At 41.9% G+C, this 24331-nt stretch overlaps 1 protein-coding gene and 1 long non-coding RNA gene across 7 annotated transcripts in view; one reads left to right on the top strand and one right to left on the bottom strand.

Moving 5' to 3' along the window:
• fbxw12 (F-box and WD repeat domain containing 12) overlaps positions 1-2581 on the top strand; it is a 43619-nt gene extending 41038 nt beyond the window's left edge. For all 5 annotated transcript variants that reach the window (XM_068051786.1, XM_068051784.1, XM_068051783.1 and 2 more), the window contains one exon: positions 225-2581. In XM_068051786.1, coding sequence (XP_067907887.1) covers positions 225-324 — 100 coding nt within the window. In that variant the 3' untranslated portion in view covers positions 325-2581. The remainder of the gene's footprint in view (positions 1-224) is intronic.
• The window catches only part of LOC137380115 (uncharacterized), a 48694-nt gene continuing 26801 nt past the window's right edge, over positions 2439-24331 (bottom strand). For both annotated transcript variants that reach the window (XR_010976974.1, XR_010976975.1), the window contains exons 5-6: positions 23372-23478; positions 2439-3196 (exon numbers count right to left, since the gene is read on the bottom strand). This is a non-coding gene — a long non-coding RNA (uncharacterized lncRNA). The remainder of the gene's footprint in view (positions 3197-23371; positions 23479-24331) is intronic.

Here is a 24331-nt window from a genome sequence, read left to right as displayed (position 1 = left end):
GTGATCCTACAGGGCAGGAGAACCCACCGCACATGTACTGTCTGTATGGAAATGTATAGAGTAGAACCCTGAGGAAGCAATACCATACAGGTAGACCAGTCCCCCTAAAACCATAATTTGAGAGTGATATATAACAACCTGAAGGGAACCTAATTTTATTATACTGTATTTTTCAAAAACAAGTACTATGTAGTTTTATAGTATTAACTATTTTCTTTTCACAGGGGATTTAAAAGCATAGTGTGTGACTATGTAAGCATTGTGGGTGCTGTTCTTTCAAAGGATGGAAAAGATGTTCTAAAGGCATACTGCTTCAATCTGTAAGAGATTCTTGCATCACCAAAGACTTACAACACCCTACAGCGTGAATACAACGCTTATGATCTGTATTAATTAATTTTCAAAGTAACTGAAAAATGTTGAATGAGACTGTTAGCTTGTAACATGTAGAACACCAGGCACATTTTGTTATCACCAGATTATATGTTGATTCTTGACTAGTTGTGTACTTTATATTGACTCTGGCAAGCTGAAAACAACACATAAAACTGTAGGTTAGTTTCTGTGACTGTCACATTGAATAAAAGATCCTGTGTATACTAACTCCATCCAACCTTTTTATCCACAATGATAGCATTTTATTGGTAAAGGAATGTACAGAATAATGACATGCTATAAAAAGAGTGGGCCAGAAAAGTTACTACTCATTGCCAATTCTGTGGTAATACAAAAGTAACTCAGCCTACTCTTACTAATGCTCTGAAAAATGAGTTTTAAAAAAACACACCTGTAAAAGACTGAAATATTGGCCCAGATTTTGTTGCCAAAATAACAGGAAGTTTGTGACAATTTTCTCCGCTCTGCTCTCAGCCTCTGAGAAACAGCAGCACATGATCAACATCCCTGTCAGTTTCATGAAATTGCTGTATTTTCAAATTAATTGCCAATTAAACCTGAAGAATGTAATGGCTATTAATTAACAAAGCAAGTACCTATTTAATGATGAGATTTATGTTTCTGCAATGCTACCCAACTTAACTTGCCCATAAAGGGAACAATTAAATTTGTGGAGTATCATTCCTGCAGGTAGTAAATGGTTACCTTTCTTTTAAAAAAAATTATTTTTCCTTTCTGTCTTTCTCTTAATCCAATCTTTCTCCCTCTCGATTTCTCTTTCTGTAGCTGATTTGACTATGATTCACCCTATTTCCATCTCAGTCGCTCCTCTTTCTCAATCCTTAAATCCCATTTGTTAAGGAGATGGACTTTCGGTCCTATCATTTGCCAAGATATCAGCAGACACAGGATAAAACATTTTCGAGCTGAAGGACGAAGTAAAACATTCAACTAACAGGGCACATTCCAGAAACCCTGCTCCATCAAAATCTGGGCCATTATTCTTATAAAGCATCCTCAAAATCAGGAACATTTCACCTGTGCAACCCTCCCAAAGTATCAATCCCATACGTAAAGTTGGACTTACCGGGCTGAATTTTACAAGTGCGCCGCAATTTGCAGTGGTGCACTCTGATGGCAGTGCGCATCCCACACGGATGCGCCGTCCCTGAGCCCCCACGATATTACCTGCGGGGACTCATTTAAAGACGGGGCAGAGTGGACGCCCCAGCTACGTTATCGGGGGTGGCCCCTACATCCCTGGCAACGGCATTCGGCACCAACACACAGGCGCCATTTTTAAAGGGATTTAAGCCCCTTTAATTTTTAAAAGTTAAAATTTTATTAAATAAAAACTTCTGTGATGGAGGCTAACCACTGTGCCACTTCCCCCACCCCAACCTTCAATCTTTTGCCCTTAACCCCTTCCCATCATCCCCACATCCAATCAAAATTGTTTTCCCAGCTCCTCCCCCCTCTCTACCAGGATCTCGCCTCTGAACTCTGTATGGAGCTCAGAAGGTGCACAAAGGTCGAATGGAGGCCGTAAAATCGGCGTGGGATGGCCACTGCCTGCAGTTAAGTTAATTTAAATATCATTACAGTTCATTTCAATATGGAGGTGAAGGGCCCACCGCCAAGTGGCGGGGGGGGGAGGGAAGAGAGAGGGTCCACACCAAGGTCCCCCTGTCGCCAGTAATATGCAGCAGGCCCTTCTCGACGTCACAGGTCGAGGCGGGTCTCTCCCTGCAGAATCTGACTGGCCCCTGCGCCGCGACCTGGGCGTTGAGGGGCTGGTAAAATTCAGCCCACGTTTACAATAATGTTCTACAGAGTAGCACTAAATTTGAAATGAATAAATAAAGACTCTACTGCTGGGACCATAAAACAACTGGGAAAAGGTGGCCTGGCTATTGTTAGTGAACAGTAAAGCCTTTCACCCAAAACAATACTGCTGTGAGTTCAGCAACCCATTTCTATTAATAGAAGTACTGACATGGGAAAAACAAGACATTCTTTACGATCACAAAAAGAAACTACAATTTTGCAAGAACGATATTTATTTAGATAACATTACAAAAAGCTTGTAGGTATGAAAATGTACTTTCAAAGTAGGTACAGCAAAAATGAACGACCAACACTTTTTCAAAAAAAATCCCTCCCATCAGTAATAAAGACAAGAAATGCTGGAAATACTCAGCAGGTCTGGCAGCATCTGTGGACAGAGAAGCAGAGTTGACGTTTCAGGTCAGTGACCTTTCATCAGAACTGGCAACGGTTAAAAATGTTAGATTTCTAACCTTTGCCAGTTCTGATGGATCACTGACCTCAAACGTTAACCCTGCTTCTCTCTCCAAAGATGCGGCCAGACCTGCTGAGTATTTCCAGCATTTCTAGTTTTTATTTCAGATTTCCAGCATTTGCAGTATTTTGTTTTTACCTCCCATCAGTAATATTTGACAACTTGCAATAAGAGTATTTTATCTGTCAGCATTAGCAAAAGCAGAAACCTATTATAACCACAGTCTATGTTGTGTTTAAACACATATAGAAATTCACAAACAGACCAGAACCCATACTATTATACGTCACCTTTATAAACTTATTGTGCGTTGACTGTTCAGGTTTGCAGAAGGTTAAGACGTTCAGCCGTGATGTTCAGTATGATGCCCTAGGAAAGGCAGCAAGTTGTATAGTTATCTCCTTTGGGCCAAAATCTCTGTCCTCGAACTATGCAACCTACTACCTCTACCCAGGAGCTCACCATATTATCCACATTGATCATCTTACTTTTTTTTTCCTGTAATGGAAAATTAATGAAATATTTTAAAGTACAAGTACTATATAGTGGAGTTACCTTCAGTGTCTAGCAAGAGCCTTGTGACTATTTTATGTTCTTCACAAAAAGTACTACTGTTTAGTGAAAATGACGATAGTTCTCTGATATAAAGGCAGATTTGTTTCTTTCTGAAAAAAGTCTACACTATCCAGATACTTTACAAAAAGTACATAATTGGAACAGCTTTTTGGAATGGCAGTTATTTTGCACCCTCCACTCCTGCCATTTTTCCCCTCCTCTACTGAAAGTTTCTAATCCTTGCTGGTTTATAGTTCATGGGTAAGAACCGCCTTCCAACATCTTGCCAAAATGGCCATTAAAAGCCACATCAGTATCAAAAAGCATTGATAAGCTGCTCAAATGTACGAGGCGTATCAGTGAAACCCAATCCATCCCTCACCTGATGGTTCACACATGCACTTTTCAAAGCAGGGCCTTGCTGGATACTGATCAGTAGCAGGAAGCTTCACTCCCTGTTCTAAGAACATAAGAAATAGGAACAGGAGTAGGTCATTTGGCCCCTCAAGCCTGCTCTGCCATTCAATAGGATCATGGCTGATCTAATCATGGCCTCAATTCCACTTACTTGCCTGCCCCCACCTCCCCATAACCTTTTGAGTCCCTTGTAGATCAAAAATCTGTCTAACTCAGCCTTGAATATATTCAATGACCCAGCCTCCACTGCTCTTTGGTGTAGAGAATTCCATAGGTTATTGACACTCTGAGTAAAAAAAAAATTCCTCCTCATTTCTATCTTAAATGGGAAACTTCTAATTCTGAAACTTTGTCTCCTAGTTCCAGATTCCCCCATGAGGGGAAATATCCTTTCAACATCTAACCTGTTGAGCCGTGTCAAAATCTTACTTCAATAAGTTCACCTCTCATTCGTCTAAACGCCAATGAGTATAGGCCAAACCTGCTGAACCTCTCCTCATAAGACAACCCCTTCATCCCAGAAATCAACCTAGTGAACCTTCGCTGAACTGCCTCCAATGCAACTATATCCCTCCTTAAATAAGGAGACCAAAACTGTACTCAGTACACTAGGTGTGGTCTCACCTACGCTCTGTACAGCTATAGCAAGACTTCTCTACTCCATTCCCATTCAATAAAGACCAACATTTCATTTGCCTTCCTAATTACTTACTTTACATGCATGCTAACTTTTTGTGATTCATGTACGAGGACATCCAGATCCCTCTGTATCACAGCATTCTGTAGTTTCTCTTCAGTTAAATAATATTCTGCTTTTCTATTCTTCCTACTAAAGTGGATAACCTCACAATTTCCCACATTATACTCCATCTGCTAAATTTTTGCCCATTCACTCAATCTATCTATATCCCTTTGCAGACTCCTTTGTGTCCTCCTCACTACTTGCTTTCCCACCTATGTACCGTCAGCAAATTTGGCTACAATACACTCTGTCCCATCATCCAAGTCATTAGTATAGATTGTAAATAGTTGAGGCCCCAGCACTGATCCCTGTGACACCCCACTAGTTACAGTTTGCCAACCTAAAATTGACCCATTTATCCCAACTCTCAGTTTCCTGTTTATTAGCCAATCCTCTATCCATGCTCAGATATTAACCCCAACACCATGAGGTCTTATCTTGTGCAGTAACCTTTTGTATGGCACCTTATCGAATGCCTTTTGGAAATCCAAATACACTACATCCACTGGTTCCCCTTTATCCACTCTGTTAGTTACATCCTCAAAGAACCCTAATAAATTTGTCAAACACTATTTCCCTTTCATAAAACTATGCTGACTCTGCTTGATATTATCATGTTCTGCTACTACTTCCTTAATAATGGATTCCAGCATTTTCCCAATGACAGACATTAGGTTAACCGGCCTATAGTTACCTGCTTTCTGTCTCCCTACATTTGCGCTTTGCTGGGGCCGTTCCAGAATCTAGGGAATTCTGGAAGATTACAACCATGCATCCACTCTGCAGCCACTTCTTTTAAGACCCTAGGATGCAGGCCATCAGGTCCAGGGGACTGATCAGCCTTTAGCCCCATTCGTTTTCCTAGTACCTTTTCTCTAGTAACTGTTTGTTTCAACTTCCTCCCTCCCTTTTGCCCCTTGATTTTCTGGAATTATTGGGATGCTTTTTGTGTCTTATACCATAAAACCTGTTCAAAGTCTCTGCCATTTCCTTATTTCCCATTATTAATTCCCCAGTTTCATCCTCTAAAGGACCAATGGTTAACTACTCTCTTTTTGTATACTTGTAGAAGCAAATTTGATTTGTCCAATCTATAAGAAGATTAAAATCACCCACAATTACTGCAGTATCTTTCTTACAAGCCATTATTTCTTGATTTATAATTTATCCTACAGTGTAGCTACTGTTAGGGGGCCTATAAACTACTCCCACCAGTGACTTCTTTCCCTTGCTATTTCTTATATCCACCCGAACTAAATTCTCCATCTTGATCTTCCAAGCCAAGATCATTTCTCACTACAGTATTGATCTTTATTAACAGAGCTACTCCATCTCTTTTTCCTTTCTTTCTATCCTTTTGAAATGTCAAAGACCCTTGAACATTCAGTTCCCAGCCTTGGTCATCTTGCAACCACATCTCTGTAATGGCTATCAGATCATTTTTTTCTATTTGTGCCATCAATTCATCTATCCTGTTATGAATACTGCATGCATTCAGATAATTCTGTCTCTTTACCATTTTTCCCTACTCTGATCCTATTTGCTAGTGCACTGTTGTTTGTACGCTCCGTCCCTTCCTGTCGCACACTGGTTATCATTACCCATATCGCTAGCTTGCGCTATTTCTTTGTCCTGTCCTATAACTCTCTAAATTTCCCCTCACCTGACCCCTTCCTCCTCCCCCCACCACTTAGTTTAAAACTCTCTCCAAAACCCAGCACTACTGACGCCAACTGCAGTGCTTATACTGCCAACTTGGCTGAAATTAGCTAATTCGGCACTGACATAGATGGAATCAGGCAGCTTTCTAGCCTGGCTCAGCTGCTCACTGAATTCTGAGATAGTTTGTGGGGGGTGTTTTAAATACTTTTTGGACAAACTAAATTTGGATATGAAGATAAAGACAGGGATGAGGATAATTTTTTTTCTCTGAGGGTTGTGCAACTTTGGAACTCTCTGGTGGAGGTATGGTTATTGAATAATTTTAAGGCGGGGGTAGACAGATTCTTGTTAGGCAAGGGAATCAATGATTATTCGGGGTAGGTTGGAGCGTGGAATTTGAGACACAAACAGATCGGACATCATCTTATTGAATAGCGGAGCAGGCTAGAGGGGCCGAATGGCCTACTTCTGCTCCTAATTCGTATGTTCGTAAAACAGGGAAATAAATTAATGAGAGGTTTCAGAATAATCATAAAACGTAAAAGCTTCATTTTAAAAAGCAAACAGACAGGAAAAGGGCAAATGAACCAAACTAGTAATACAGAAATAAAAGCTCCGTATCCCACGATTTTGGCAAATTTTCTGCATTATATGGCTAAATAGTAATCCAAAGTACACCCAAGAAATTAATTGAATAGTAATTAACTGAATGAAAGCCCCAGGGAAATTATTTTGTGCAAACATTAACAATGAAAATTTTCAAACATCACAAGAAATACTATAATGTAAGACAGTAATCTTCATTGCAATTCCTACACAGATTTCTCTCAAAACATCTGCATGTAAAGTGCACTAGTGAATAGAAAAAAAAACCAAGAAAATGTATGTCATGATTTGCAATTTGTATTTGCTGTAAATACCTTGAATGAGATTAGATAAGAACACACCCCTGTCCTCTAAATGATGTGTACAAGATACAAAATGCCACTTTGCTCTACTGTATAATGGATGTATAACAGCACTGCATGCAACATATCAATGGATGTTATTTTGCTGTGGAAGATATTCTGCTACCTTAGGAAAGACAGTAGATTGTATAGTTATCTCCCAGTGTGGGTGTGACCCTAAAACTATACAACCTACTACCTCATCCCAAAGTGCAAATTCTACATCGTATGCATTCTTTCTATGCAATTAATGCTCTGTGAAAACAGGTTAAATTGTTCATTGTTTTACTACGTGCCACAACACAAAGTCAAAATCTCATTTGGATAGTTAAATTAAGATACATTTACTTAATAATTCTGAAGACCATGGCAGCATGATTATTTGCTATGACAAATTACTTGGAAGGACAGGACTAGTTCTACTCTTTGCAAATCATAATTTCTGTACAACTGGATCAAGCACACTGCAAAAGTTTAATAAAAATCAGACTGCAATGACATTTTAATGTGTATTTTTTCTCTAAGCATCATTCCTCGCAACCAGGTGTCTGCCAGAAGCATTCTTGATCTAGGTGCTAAGAGCTGCACAAGCACATCATAAAATGTCTCTCCCTCAGACTGCCCCTCTCTAAGGAGAAACACTGAATTTGACTTTATGGATCACATCAGGAATCACCATATGGAAAATGAGGTGCTAACATGTCATAGAGTCATAAAGTCATAGAGTTTTACAGCACAGACAACAAGCCCTTCGGCCCAACGCGCCTGCGCCGACCATCAAGCACCCGTCCTAACTAATCCCATTTCCCTGCACTTGGCCCATAGCCTTGTATGTTATGACGTTTCAAGTGCTCATCTAAATACTTCTTGAATGTCGTGAGTGTTCCTGCATCTACCATCTCTTCAGGCAATGTGTTCCAGATTCAAACCACCCTCTGGGTAAAAAAATTTCTCCTCAACTCCCCTCTAAACCTTCTGCCCCTTGCCTTAAATCTATGCCCCCTAGTTATTGACCTCTCCACTAAGGGAAAAAGTTTCTTCCTATCTATCCTATCCATGCCCCTCATAATTTTGCATACCTCATTCAGGTCCCCCCTCAGCCTTCTCCGCTCGAAGGAAAACAACCCCAGCCTATCCAGTCTGTCTTCATAACTGAAATGCTCCAGCCCAGGCAACATCCTGGTGAATCTCCTCCGGCCTACTGTCACAGCACAGCATACTTAACACCAACACGGCACCTGCACCCATTATATTTTTCAAGTACATTTTATATAATCTCTACAATATAGAGTATGTTAGGTACATCTCTTAAAATGTGTATGCACATGACAGGTCTGACATAATTTAGTTACTTTGCCAATGAACAAATGTACTGTATTTGAAATGTCAGAATATACTTTGTTCAGCAGAACGATATTCATTTTTAATTTACAATTAGTCTTAAAAACCATTCTAGTGCAAACACTCCAACTAAATATTAATGCAGGGGAGACAGTGACGTAGTGGCAAAATCACTGAGCTAGTAACTAGAGGCCCAGGCTAATGCCATGGGGGCATGGGTTCAAATCCCATCATGGCAGCTGGTGGAATTTAAATTCAATTAATAAATTAATTAGTAAAAATCTGGAACTGAAAGCTAGTCTCAGTTTCATGGCACAATTACTATTGATTGTCGTAAAAACCCATCTGCTTCACTAATATCCTTACCTGGTCTAACCTACATGTGACTCCTGACCCACAGCAACGTAGTTAACTCTTAAATGCCCTCTGAAATGGCCTAGCAAGCCATTCAGTTGACAAGGGCAATTATGGATGGGCAACAAATGCTGGCCTCACCAGTGATGCCCACATCCCATGAAAGAATAAAAAAAACAGAATATCTGACGTATTATACTTTAAAAAAAAGTAACTTACTGGCTTGCCTTCTATTTCTAGGTATTCTATTTCTGAATCTCTCTCAACTACTTTTTGATGCTCTCCTTTCCAATAATGTATTGTGATCTTGCTATCCCAATTATTGTTCTTAGATGAGACTTTTTTTCATTTATTTTACATCTACAAGTCACTATGGTTACAATTATTTTACCTATAATCAATATATCTGAAATACTATTTAAATTGTTAACTTCTAATTTTATTAAAACATTTACAGCCAAGGTTATTAAGATCCCAGGATAAAAATCAATAGCATTCAGTTTATTTGCCTGAACAAGATGGTAGTTATGACCAAAGCACTATTTCATTGTTTGATATGCTACTGTATATGTGCTTTCGAACTGATCTCCTGACACAAATGCGGCAGCTTAACATTAGCAAGACTGAAGCCAACTCTGTACCTTAGAGCCCAACTTCATTCTTTCCCCTCCCCATCCCTGTTGCCTACTCACATTGAACCAGACAATGTGCAACCTCAGTGTACTATTTCATCAGGAAGTTGAAGTTCAAACAAGAACATTAACATAGGAAAACATCTCAAGACATAAGGTATAATCAGAGAAAAATGGATGTTAAAACAAAGGAGGAAATATTAGGAGTGACCAAAGGCTTGGTCAAAAAGGTGGGATCTTAAAGGAGGAGAGAGAGGTAGACAGGTTTACAGAGGGAATGTCAAGACCATTAGGCCTATACAGTTGTCAATGGTGGAGCAAAGATGGATGAAAGTGTCAGAAGAATAGACAGCTTGGTGGGGTGCACTGGGGTTGTAGGACTGGAAAAGGTTACAGATAGGAAGTGGTGAAGCCATGAAGGGTTTGAATAGGGAGGCATTGGGAAACCAAGAGCCAAGTAGATCAGCAAGGACTGAGGTGACAGGTGCTGTAGGAAGCAGAAAAAATGACAATTTTGAAGGAAAGGTGAGAGATGGAATAAGGCTCCAAGAACAGGGAGGAGAAGTTGCCCAAGAAAAAGAGAGAGAGACCAGGGTAGTTTGGGTGGAAAATGTAGCTAGGTGGAAAGGTTGCACTAACGGGTAATGTGTCGCCACCCATGCGCCAACTTTCAGTCAAGGCCAGGATGTCAATGTAATCATCCACAATAAGATCATGGATGGAAAAGACCTGGTTCATGAATGAATGTACATTCTGGAGGAAAAAGTGGACGGGACAGTGATTAATCTGCTGGCAGAGTCCAAGGCAGAAGTGGTATTTGGGATGAGCATCTAATTGACCAGGTGTCAACCCACAGGTGCAGAACATTAAAGCAAGGCTCATGCATTCAAAAGAAGTGAGTCAACATCTGTGGGCTTTAATGGGTAAAGGCACATATCCCTGATCTATCCCAATTCCGTGAAGGCCACTGTGTAAAGGTTTCTACAGCATTGTCCGTCGTTGCCCCACCTCACTCCTGCGACCACTGAAGCACTCATCCATGTGTTTGTCACTTCCAGGGTCAAGCTCTAATGGTCTCCTTGCTGGCTCCCCCAACCATGCACCCTACATTAACTCTAATTTGTCAAAATTATCACTTCCTACGCTGTTCCCCAATCACACCTGACCCCAATATACAGGATTCAAAATGCTCAATGCCATTTACAGGTCCCTCCAAGACTCCATTCATTGTGCATCTGCACCATGCTTCTTATCACCTCTCCTAATTCTTCTATGATTTCCCAGCATTATTTCCCCTCTGTTCTGCACCTTGTGTCAATTACTATGGTAAAGGCACTATCTAAATGGTACTTATTGTTGGATTTGATTACATATTTAACCTAAGCTGCAGACAAAAACTGATTATTCAGCATTCTTGCAAGAGTATAGAGTCATAGAAAAGGAGAAAGTCCAAGATACTGCATTGCAAAGAAAGAGATATAATATGAGAAGCAGTTACTGGTGTTCAATACATTAGGGAAATTACATTTAATTTAAATTTCTTTCACCAACTTTGTACAGGGAGCTTTAGGTTTCTTGATTCACTACATCAACGCTTAAAAAAAAACCTAAAGCAGCATTTACAGTTAAGGTCACCCAAGCAATCCAAAGCAGACGACTTGCAGAAAAAACTAAACTAATCCAGTCTGTTACAATCGAAATATGACACTTCCGTAGTGAAATAGGGAGCAAAAAATAATCTGAACTCCTGTACCTGTAGTCAGTGCACGAATGGCTCAGGCTGCATGTCTCCAACATAACTGAAAACTGGACTATCTTTAAACTACTTCAAAGAATACATGATACGTTAAGAACGCTTAGATCGAACGTGCATTATAGTTATTAAAAAGAGATCTGAAACAATTCTTTACCCAGGAAACGGGGCATGTGGTCATATATGATTTTTCACTTACTACACTAAAAACACAAGTTAAATTACCCCCAAAATTAGATAATTTATGAAGATACTGAAAGGGTAATTAACTAATTTTCTCTCACATTCACATGTTGCAGCATTATTCAGCATACCCAGGAGTTGTCCCTCTCTGTCTTGATAGTACTTTTGTAACAAGAGATCTATCAAAAATGAGATCTGAAGAGTACTACTGGGTAAAACTACAGTATGCTAGCAGAGACCCGCAAAACATTTGTGGTCAAATTACGATCTTTATTACAACAGTACTTCTTTTAATACAGGATTTCTAGTTATTGTTTCACCAAAGCCTTTCACAGAATCAAAACTTCTTAATCTGGAAAAAGCTACATAAAGCTGTCCATATATAAAAACAGGGCTAGGAATATAAATACAAATTTTATCAAGAGTCTGGCCTTGTGACTTGTTTCTAGTCATATGGAAGTCTAATTGGGAACTGTTTTCTCCCGAGTTGAGAAGCAGGTTTACATCTGATGGGCCCATTATTATTTGAGGGATAAACATTCTATTTCCTTGAAATCTGCCTGTCATAATTTCAGCATCTATCATTGAAGAAAATAGCTTCCTAAGAACCAGTCTTGTTCCATGACAAAGTCCTTGTTTAGGATACAATTCTTGTAGCAACATTATAACTGCTCCTTCCTTGAGTCTATGTTTATGCGGTGGCATGCCCACTGGAGATAATGGGCTTGACTTTACCAGCCCCTCGACGCTGCGGTTCGTGGCTCGGGGGCCGGTAAAATGCTGCGGGGAGAGGCCCACCTCGACCCGCGACATCGAGAAGGGCCCGCCGCATATTACCGGCGGTGGTGGGACCTCGGTGCGGCTCCCCCCGCCACACGCCAGCAGTACCACAATTAGTATATGGTAAGGAGTACTTACCCATGCTGATTATGCAACCTGCCGCCTCTCCAGTGACACTTCCGGATTTGTCGCTGAATGGGCGGCAATCATGTGCCATCCCATTCACAATCTGAAAAGCCAGCGAGTCTTCAGAGGCAGAAGTTGTCTCCAGAGAAGGTAAGTTTTGTTATTCAGGGGTCTCACTGCATTATGGAAGGGAGGAGGGAGTGGGGATATTCAGGGGTCTAACTGAATTCTGAAAGGGAGGAGTGTGGAGGGGACACACAGGGGTCTAATTCTGCATTCTGGAAGGGAGGAGGGAGAGGGGGATACTCAGGGGTCTAACTCTGCATTCTGGAAGGGAAGGGGGTGGGGGGGGGGGGGGGAGGGAAAATATGTAGGGGTCTAACTCTGCATTCCTAAAAGGGGGGAGGGATACGGGTTGCACTCTGCATTCTGAAAGGGAGGGGGTCTGGGATTACTGGAGGGAAGGCTGTGCTGGCATGAAGGGAGGTACCGTGTACCATCCCTCCATTAACAGCGTACACTCTGTGTTTGTGAGGGGACAATGGCACACTAGGCACCTTGTGTGTGGAGAGGGTGCCAGAAAGGGCAGGAGCATTAAAGTTTTATGGATGGTGGGAGAAATTGATTCAGCTGGTAGGATCTTGATGTGGTTATGCTGTGCCACTCTGAGCGTTGGCCAAGATGGGCAATGCCATGGCATGCCACATAGTCGATCCAGGAAAGCAGCTCATGTACCCGTCAACACCAATCCATGATCTGTTAGGAACCTTCGAATACATGCAGGGTTCAACTTTATTTCTCACATGGAAATAGGTATGGCTCATCCTACATTGTGCAATCCTCTGCACATGAGGATCCATATGCGTATGCGATCCACGTAGAGGTCTCTGGTCATGAGCAGCAGCCCCTAAGGGCAGCCCGCCATTACATTTGCCGTGCATCTACAGGCCCCACATGACATGCCATCAGATCTCAGAGCACCAGTGTCAGAGGAGATTACACATATAGAGAGGGCGGTGGCACGTCTCTGTGCCCTGCTCAAGGATGACCTGCAGTCTATAGGCTCCAGTGGACATCCCATGCCTTTGTTCTTCATAGTGGCAGCGGTTCTCAAGCCTGACGCCTCTGCAGCCTTTTAGGGGCCCACCAGAGACCTTTGTGGGGTCACATAGTCAGCAGTGCGCTACTGCATCAGGGAGGTCACCAATGCCCTGCACCGGACGGCCAGTGAGGATGTCCGCTTCAGGATGGACTCTCACAGCCAGGCCCAGAGGGCCATTGGTTCTGGCACCATTGCCGGAGAACCATAGGTTGTAATGTTCATGGATTGCACTCATGTGGCCATCAGGCCTACTGCCAGGCTACCACCTGCAGACATCACCATTAAAGGAGCCCTCTCAATCTAGGTGAAGCTGGTGTGTGGACACCGCAGATGCTTGCAGCGAATTTGTGACCACTTCTCAGGCAGCTGCCATGGCACCTGGGTCTTGCACCAGTCCCGGCTACCACCACGATTCACTGATCTGGCTCAGATGGAGGGGTGGCTTCTTGGAGATAAGGGCTATCCTTTGCAGACATGGCTCCCGACAACAGTGAGAGACTCCACCACTGCTGCAGAGGAGAGATACGACGCCAGCCACCGAGCTACACGAGCCACCATTGAGCAGGAGATCAGCATGCTGAAAGAGAGCCTCCGATGCCTGTATGGATGAGATGATGCCCTGCACTACGGGCTGAAAAGGCCAGCTCCTTTCTTTGTTGCTCTGCACAACTACGCACCCAATAGGGGCCAGGCCTGGCATGATGAGGAGAGACGTCAACAGGATTCCTCCTCGGACTATGAGTACGCTGAGGAGCTACAACATGAAAGACGCATGGGAGGGCAGATGGCACCAAGGCTCTGCATGCAGGGCTAACAGTGAGCTAGGGATGTACGGAAGTGGCTTATCAGACAAAGGCTGTCTTCTTCAATCGGAACCAACATGAGCTCTGCAAGCCACACATCACCCTCGCTCACTTGCTGTGCACCAGTCCACATCTGCAGCACCCCTGTGTAAACCATTAGAGGCAGCTGCTGACTGAGCCAATGTCCATTTCACTGAGTCCTTGGAGAAGTTCATGAGTAATGGTAGCATGGCAACGATGTCATTGCATACGTTGGCTCTCCTGAAGGGCCAAAGATGCAAAGGGATGTGACATTGGCGCTACATGCTGGCACACATCATTCACACAGAGAAAAGGACACACATGTTGGTGAGGAACATTTCGTGAAAGATGTATTTACATTGCTGTAACACCTGTGCATTCCCATTTGTGTCAGTGTGTTCTCTGTAAACCTCTAATATCTTTTACGGTCTATTTAAGCCTCACGTCCTGGAATGTGCAAAATTAAGATTATCATCCAGGTGCGGCACGGGGATGTTACACTTGAGTGGGAGAAGAGGATCGCAACTTCACAGGACACTGGGACACAGCAGGGTAAGTATGTGGCAGCAATGCCGAAAGTGCTAGGGTAACTCAGCAGGTCAGGCAGCATTTGTGGAGAGAGAAGCCGAGTTAACTTTCAGGTCCGTGAACTTGGACAAGTTAACTTTACTTCTCTCTCCACAGATGCTGCCTGACCTGCTGGATTTCTGCAGGACTTTCTGCTTTGCTGCCAGATTGACAGTAGCCCCACTCGTCAGTAGTCAGCTAAGTATTCTTTGACAGCTGTCAGGAAGCAGGTGGTGGGGTGCTTAAAATAGGGCCCCGGCACCTGCTGCACCACTGTCAAAAACTCTCTCACTGCACCGAATGTCCCGCCTCACCCCATGTAATATGGGGAGGGCGGCTCGACGCGTTCAAAGGTTGGCCAATAAAATTCAGCCTAATTTGTGCAGAAACTCTGAAACAATGCTTTAAATTTACCTGACAGCTTTTCTAAAACCTTCCCATTCAAATTTAGTGAAACTTCATTTTTAGCACAAAGGATAGCTTTCGAATACTAAGTCGCATCAAATAATTCTCCCTGCTATTTTGGCACATTTACCATCCTATCATCTCATACCACCAAATAAACACAGCAACAGACACACCTCATAAACTCACCAATCAACACAGTCCGGACAGACAAAAACTGAATATTATAATAGATGGCTCAAAGTCGCAACCTGAGGTGCTGTCTGGAGTATGTTTCCTCAAATTAGCTGATGATGTAGACACTAATTTTAAATTGAGCTATCCTGGATCCTCCAGGAGGTCTACCACTACTGTTAAGTGAAGGGTGTACAGTATAATCATCCATTTTTTTAACCTTTGTTTTGAATGTATAGTACCCAAGATTTCAATCCATGTAAACACAAGGTACTCGCAAGCCTTGTGAGTAAACCTTGTCTGAATGTAATAAATCAAATTCCTTTTGATACTGTTGTTTCATAAACAAACTAAAATGACAAACTGTAGCAGCCTAATCAAACTCAGAACAAACAACTAAAATTTTAGAACAGAATGAACCAGATGGAAAATTTCACAAAGGTGTGTGGAGGTGGCTGTTTACACCAAAAAGAATGAATTCAGCAGTTAGAGGAATCACAAATGATTTTCCTGGTTGTCAACCTGGGCTTACTTGGTTTATCTAGAGAGTGCTGGAAGGAAGAAATTTGGAAACCTTACTGCAAATAGAGTAACGCAAATGTTTGTAACTGGTTTAACCAGCAGCAGTTTGATGCAATAAGAAACCCATACACATCTATTGCACCAAAATACTCACTGTTAATATAAACATTTACATAAGGAGTTTTTTCAAATAATAGCACTGACAAAATGTTAGCTGTAATATCTAGTGAATAGTTAAAGTATAGAATCTGGCACTTTAATTTAACTGGTGTATTAGAAAAACTCTCATGTTGAAATGGTAATATGTTACGTTTAGATATAAAAGCTCAGTGCTTCTATTGTGCAGCATTTGGCAAATCCACAAGTAAAAATTATCACCATTTATAGAGTAAATTTTTTACTTGCCTTCAAATGAAAAGATTTAAAGTACAGACAATCAACCGCTAATTAGAAAACTGTATTTTTGTAAACAAAAGGCTTTAGCCAACCTGACTGGACTCTCTACCACTACTTAGTAAAGGAGGTACCAGTTATCATCTTATCCACCAAAAAGTGATAAAAGCTCCAACATGATGTACTTATAATTACCTCTTCAATGAACCATTCAAGATACAAAGGCTGCTGCATGTTAATTCAGAAGTATATACTTATAGTTTGCACATTCAACCTTTTGGTGCATTTTCAACTATCCATTAAGTTTAAGAGCTACTGCAGTAAAAATTTCAAATTTAAAACATATTTTTCATAAAACTCTGGGTAACGATCTACGAACAAATCTACGCCCCATAATACAAAACAAAAATCACAATACAGCAAACATCTCATCAACAGAGGTAACAAGAACTAGTAAAACTGAAAGAGTAAAATGTTTTCTTGTGCAAACATAACTCTTGCTGCAAAGGTTCTGTGGGTAAATTTACTGAATGGGATACACACAAGGAGGAAAGTTTGAACATCGGGATGCGTTGAGTTCACTGATTTCAACCAAGTCAACAGTTGGGAACTGCAAATATCTTAGTGCCCAAAAGCTTGGGAAGGAAAAAAAACTAATCTTCATTGATCATTTTCTTAATCATAATCTTCATTTGTCAGTTCCGAAGAAGGGTCACTGACCCGAAACGTTAACTCTGCTTCTCTTTCCACAGATGCTGCCAGACCTGCTGAGTGAATCCAGCATTTCTTGTTTTTGTAATCTTCATTGATATTCAGCAAGCCTCTGCTGAAATTCTGCATATGTTAATAAAGCATCCTAGGTTTTATAAATAGGGGCATAGAGTACAAATGCAAGGAAGCTATGAGAAACCCGTATAAAACACTGGTTCGGCCTCAACTGGAGTATCATGTTCAGTTCCGGACACCACACTTTAGGAAGGTTGTGAAAGCTTTAGAGAGGATACACAGAAGAGTCACAAGATTGGTTCCAGCAATCAAGAACTTCAGTTACGTGGATAGATTGGAGACACTAGGGCTGTTCTCCTTGGAGAAGAGAAGATTAAAAGGAGATTGGATAGAGGTGTTAAAAATCATGAGGAGCCCGATGAGAAACTGTTCCCGTTGGCAGAAGGATCGAGAACCAGAGGACATTGATTAAAGTCAACTGGCAAAAGAAGCAACAGTGACATGAACAAAAACTTTTTTTTTATACAAGAGGTTAGGATCTGGGCTGCATTGCCTGAGTGTGTGGTGGAGGGAGATTCAAAGGAGGCCTTCAATAAAGAATTGGATAATTACCTGAAGAGAAAAAATTTTCAGGGCTACGGGGAAAAGATCGGGGAGTGAGACTAGGTGAATTGCTCTTGCAGAGTGCCAGCACGAACACGACAGGCCAAATGGCCTCCTTCTGTGCTGTATCTATTCTATGTGCTTGAAAGATGAAGTCAGGATCAGACTCAGCTGAGATGCCCGCCCACAAGTGACCCACGACACTACTGTCACGAAATTCCGTAACCACTGAAAAAGGCATGCAGCGATCCTGATGTGCGATTAACCTGTGCTGTTGCTTCTGGTGCAGGTAGCATGCAAACTTTGTACTGCCTGCCCATTTATATGACTATAATATGCAGCCAACACTAAGCGCGCCTGAGCAGAGGTGCAAAATCACTTGAGTTCAAGCTAGTCTGCATACTTAAAGCCAGCCTGCACCTCTTAAAGGGGAGTTGCATTTTGAATTGAGCAGGTTCTAGAAGTCAGTCCAACAGTGAGTTTGACCTGGGAAAGACACAAGAATGGCAGAGAATGTGCTCAAGGTTCTCTGATGCAGCACTGGCATCCTTGCTGCAGGAGGTGGACAGGAGGAGAAAGGTTCTCCAGACGCTGCGAAGGCAGTGAGAGCAGGTTGCCATCACGGCCAATGGCAGCAGAGAAACCCCCGAAGACCTGCATGCAGTGCCGCGAGTTTAATGGCCTCATATGATTGGTCAAGTTCAGTGAGTGCATCTTCAAATGCCATATTCCACTAAAAGCATCATTAGCCTCACACACTTCTCAATTCTTCACCTCCCCCTTCACTCAGCTGCCAACAATCTCTACCAACCACAACTTCACATTCATGGCTTCACCTCACCCTCACACACTAAGCACTGTTGCAAGCCTCACACCCACATCTCACAGCTTGCACACATTGCCAGCTATTCGACCATGACAGGCATAGCACCCAGACACATTGCACCACACTCACTGACACATTTGCCTCGCTCTTGCAGGACAAGGTAGTGCACAACTGCAAGCAACATCACCTAACCAGTGGAGGACAGCACAAATGCATGCCCTCACCTCCATGGAGGAGACAGTGCTCTACATCATTGGAAGTGCCATGAGTGCGGCCATGTCCAGCGACAGAGTGGAAACCATGGATGATGATGGTATGTTCATACCTAATTCTCCTTCTCGAATTCCACAGCCTCCTCACTCCACAATCTCTGCTGATTTACAAGCTGCAGATGGTGTAAGCATGCGCCTCTTGCTTTCCCCTCCACCACAACCCTACCCTTGTGCCTTTCTCCTTTCAGATACCCAAGAATTATAACCTGCCTAGGCAGTGGTGCAGGTACAAGAGAAAGAGGATGAAAAGACTGATGACGAACCACCACTCACTGTCAGTCACAGCCACCAGCTCAGATAGTGACACTGCATGTACTTTAGAGGCAGGATCTGCATGAGGCGAGTGACCTGCAGCCAGGTCGGGAGGGGAAGAGTAGCACAGCAGCTAGCTTGTCAAAGGGAGAGGTTGCACACAGGTTCTGCTTCACAGGACTCAGATGAGGACATCAATAGGGAGATCTATAGATAAAAAGTAAATGGGAATGCATACAGAAATGCTTGGTGCATTGGCAAACCTGCCACAAAGCCTGCAGTCATTGTCAAAGAGCATGGAGGAGCCTGGCAGCAACCTTGCACACAGCTTTGTGCACAGCTAAGTCCATTCTTTCTGTGTGGAAATACTGGCTAACATCAATAGCATACTCGTAGACCGCATAATGATGCAGCATCGGATGTCCAATGTCTCAGCTTTTACTGCAGCACAAACAGAAACCACTCGTCTGAGTGCTGCAGTGGAAGCTCAGACTGAAGTCACGCAAGCTCAGCTTGCTGACATCATGGCTGCTGATACCAATGTTCAAAGGGGCTTGCAGCAGTTCAGCAATCTTTCCTCCAGCACATTGCTAGGACTGCTGAGACCACCCTGGAGGAGTGGAGCATGAACCTGCTGCCCTCTCTCCGGATGACAACATTTTTCTTCTCACCACTGCCATTCTGCCAGTGCCCTTACTGCCACCTGTCAGCCAGCCCAGACTGCCGTTGCTCAGGCCAAGGTGGTGTGGCCCGAAGTCACAACTTCTCGGCCAGAGCTGCTCGATGTTATCCTACAAAGCCATCTGAAGTCTCCCCCACTGATAGTCATCAACCTTCTGCCAGCCACGATGTAGTCACTGGGTAGCACTGGGACAAGCACAAACAGAATGCACAAGGATGATTAGTTGACTTTGTATGGAATATTGGATGGTTTGATTGATAAAAAGATAGTTTGGAATGTTTGTTTTGCGGTGGCTTTTATTTCAGCATTGTAGCCAAGAGGACATGGTGATGCTTAGAGTTGTGTTCACTAGCACCAGTCAAATGTGCCCATCACGGACAGCCCGGCTAGAAAGTGGCTGTGTTGGTTGCCTCCTCCTTTCTTCCACTGCTCAATGTATACCTGCTGCCAATGGCAAGGTTGTGCAGGATACAGCAAACTATGACGAATTGCGAGACACACTCTGGAGAGTAGTGCAGGGCTCCTCCAGAGCGGTCCAGGCAGTGGAAGGGTTACTTAAGCACCCTGATGATCTGCTCGATGACTTGGCTCTCGTTATATGCATGTTGCGCACGCATGCCTGAGTTGTGCATCAGAGGCATGAGCTGGTTAGTCAGCAGATTACCCTCGTTGCTCAGTAGCCACTCTCTGGTTTCTCATGGTGGTTCAAATGCTGACAGTACAGCAGACTGTCACAGAATAAAGGCATGACTGGTGCCGGGATGCTGGGCACTGACGTGCCATGTGTGGTTTCACACCAGCTGGATAGTGAAGTCGTTGAAACCCTTCCAGTTGCAGTGCATCTCAAAATTTACACATGTCACCTGCAGAGTGATGTGTGTGCACTCAATGGCACCCTGCACCATGGGGCAGCGAGCTTTCCTGACGAAGCCACATGTCTGCTCCTCTCTGGCAAGAAGTCAGCTCTCCTGGCACAATGAGGGTTCAGCAAATTTCCCTTATACAACAGTGGATGGCGAACTGCGAGATGCTGGAAATGTTGTCTGTTCCAGCCTGGAAGGAGCCTGATGAGAAAAAGTTCATGACCACGGTCACCTTCATAGTCACTGGTAATGTCGTCATTGCCCTGCTCTGAGGCTGAAGGTTTGCCTGCAACAGGTGACAGATTTCATGAGCATCTCCTTTGTGAAATGGAGATGTCACACACACTGTTCTCACTGATGGTGAGGTAGGAGATTGCTCCCTGAAGACCCTGGCTGTTTATGGCCTCCTGCTGTAAGCCCTTCTCCTCCTCCTCCCTGTTCAAGCACCTTGTTCTCCTCTGTGTCGCCTCTGCTCATTCTCCCAGTCATGCTGCAGGCCAAGGAGGATGGAAACTACAGCACATATGACTGGTAGAAAATGGTGTGAGCAGAACCCTTGAAATGAGAATCAAGGCCTTCACCAAGTGACATACCACTCCCTGTAGACTTCAGCAACTTTAAGTCAAATTTCTATTAACTCAGCAACAACCATAGAAACAAATCAGCAACTAACCCTGATCCCTTTAAATATCGCTGGTGGTGGGTCTTTTCTGCTGCTAAATTCATTTTCAGCTGTGCAAGGTTAAGAGAGGGCATTAGCTGGAAGGTTGAGGTTGAAAATGGCAACACTAGAGTCAAATCAGCATTACATGCTGACTGATTGCACGATCTGCCTACTCTGCATACTTCGTGTACGCTCCAAGCACCCATGTTAATGACCCACCCAAAATGGAACCTGGTGTGGTCCACACCAGAAGTGTGTGCGCATGGCATGGATACCATTTTTGACCCACAACAGCATCCATAGCACTAAAAATACAGGTGCTACTCAACTGAATTTTGCAGCCTAGTTATCTTAGGCTTACATGTAAAGACTAGCCATTTTGCGAATGCACTAGAGGGCAACTGGCACCTAGGAACCATACTTCAGCAGGAGTCAATGCGTCAGGAAGTCAGGAGTAATAGGAGGCAAAAAGTATGAACTGTAGCTTTCTGATGCAGCGCAGTGGTGTATCAAGAAATGTTAAGACATGATTTCCTCGCATGGTGAGCTCTAGATATGAGCTGGATTATCAAAGGGATAATTACATAGCAGTAAACTGACCTAATACATCAAGATCCAAACAGAATTTTTTTGCTAAATCACATTTTGTAATACCTGCCACTAGAATGTAGTAACAATATTTATTAAATCATCCATTTAGAGTGAGATGTAGGCAATTCTACTTCACATGAATTTCAGCATATTAGGCAGTATTAACTAATTCTGAAAAGATGATTGAAATTCACTCTTTAATACAGTACAGCATTGTTATTAGCCAGTAAATGCTACAGTAACACATTCTAGCTGTAGGCCACACCACAAAATCACAGCATATGCTAACTGCTTATTTCATATTATAAAATTCCAAAAGTCCTAAATATAATTTCATATAATTTATCCTGTTTTGTCAATAAAAGGGCTTTTAAAATGATTAAATTCCAAGATTAAGTAATGTCGGCTATTCCCCATTATTCTAAATATTAATTCACTCCTAATCTAACAGTGACTTAAACTCATTACTGGAGATCAGTGAGAACATTTGTATGTGGATATTTCTGAATTTCTACAACCTTATTAACTTTATCCTGCTTCCTTTAAATGCACATCTGCAGCTCTTCATTTTCCTTCTCTAACTCTTAATAAACATACTTTCTATACATTCCCAACGCTGTTCACCCCACCACTGGTGCCATGCCTTTAACCTATTAGGCCCTAAGCTCTGGGATTCCTTCCATAAATATATGAAGTAGGTTAAATTTGCCTTTTTTAATATGGTGACTCTAGATGCATCATGAAATAAGAGAAATAATATATTATTTACAATTCAACATTTTCCACAATTCCTTGAATAAGATTTGTTTTACACTGCCTAGATTTAGGAACCTACCACTGTAAATCTGTTAAGACATGAAAACTAGTTCAATAGGCATATATATTTTTAAAACTGTTTTGAGTTTGTATTTTTTGAACTGGAAAGGTGGTGACAGATCAGCATAAAAGGTTGATAATTACTTCAAATATAGTAAGGACATGCTATGTAAACTACAATCTGAACACTAGGTTCCTTAATTTGTATTATGCTATAAAATTGCTCAGTAAGTTCTGCACAGAAAGCAAGTTCCTCCTCACTAAATAAACAGTTTAGAATAAAAATCTCTCAGCCTAACACTGCACCAGATCATTCATCTCAATGAACAGCCATGATTGTTTTGTGTGTGCAGCTTTCAATGTTCCTGTATTTATGCTATACTAGATTCATAATAGTTTTATTTCTGTATTTTAAAACAGCTTAAACTGTAGAGTTTCTGAAAATCTGACCCCAAGATATAGCTTGAGTATTTTGAAATGAACATCTGCATTGCAGTATTGTCCCTGCATAGATCAGAACCATTCACTCGCCATCTTTTTTTTTTACATCCATCCAAATAGCAAATTACCTTTTGCTACTTTAATTTCTACATTACTCATATTAACTCTTTTTCAAAAATCCCCAATTTTTTTCAGTTCAAAAAATAAAATGTTTACTATAGGTATGTTTTTTGTTACAGTTCTTGCTAATGTGTCAATGGCTTTGTTAAGGTGTCCACTCAAGAAATTCAAAACATAGATACCAACACAAATTACATCATCAAAAAATAAAAATATTAGCAAAAACAGATATTATTTACATCCTGGGCTCAGAAACATAAAAACCACAGCCACTCATTAGAAAAGGAAAAATCGTAACATAACACTGAATGCTTTATTGCCAAAATCTAGATACTTGCCGCACTTCAAACGCAAGCCAAATAGGGACAGGAAATCCTCTCCTTGGCATCATTCACTTTGTAGAACAAAAAAAGTGAAGCTGTAAGCTTCTTTTGTGAAACACTGACTGTAAAAATGGGAGAAAAAAGTAGATGTTAAAAATGTAAAAAAAAAGACGTCTTCTATTTTCATTTGGCTACCTTAGATACATTAGACAACTACTGAAAATCCTAAATAAAGATGTTTTATATGAGCTTTTCAAAATTATTTAAACAACAAGCCTTGATGAAAAGGCAAGCATCACTTCTGATGCATGCTAACGCCCTTACAAAACTAGCCTCGTATTCATTTACATTAATATTCAAAAGGGTGGATGTCTTTCCACAATCCAATGTGGATGCACACACAATTCTAAAATTACAAACAAAACACACACAAATACATCAACAGACCTTCTGCACCTTATTATACTGATATATTCTTTCATGCTGACATAACGAACAATGAATTTTATTTAATCGTCTATGTAATGTTTGGTCACAGCTTGGCAAAAATCCCAGACTTGCTCATATGCACCCATTGCACCCCTCTGTCTGTAACCTACTCCAAAGAATTTGTTTTAGTATTGAGCACAGATGGGAGCAAGTACTTGGCACGAGCAGCACCTAAATGGGTACATATTAGGAATATACTGGCAGCGACACAAAAACGTGAACCGTTCTAAGTAACTGGCACAAGGCCTTCCTTGGATTAGCATTTTACAGGAATTCGCGATGAGAACAGAAAATCAAATAGGTAAGCCATTAAAATCCATTTTTGTGTAGAAAATTATTTCACTTGCCTTTATACTGCTTTAGCGATAAAGATCAGTCACACAGGAATACAAATCTAAGGTAACCAAGACATTGCCTGCTTCAGAAAGTATGCTGATGTATGCCCACTTCACTGGCTCTAGCTACGTCAGTTGCAGGATAAACCAT

This window comes from Heterodontus francisci, chromosome 19 (assembly GCF_036365525.1).
Source record: "Heterodontus francisci isolate sHetFra1 chromosome 19, sHetFra1.hap1, whole genome shotgun sequence".
NCBI lineage: Eukaryota > Metazoa > Chordata > Chondrichthyes > Heterodontiformes > Heterodontidae > Heterodontus > Heterodontus francisci.
Note: the sequence above shows the minus strand (reverse complement) of the source record. Positions and strands in the feature narration are given on the sequence as shown.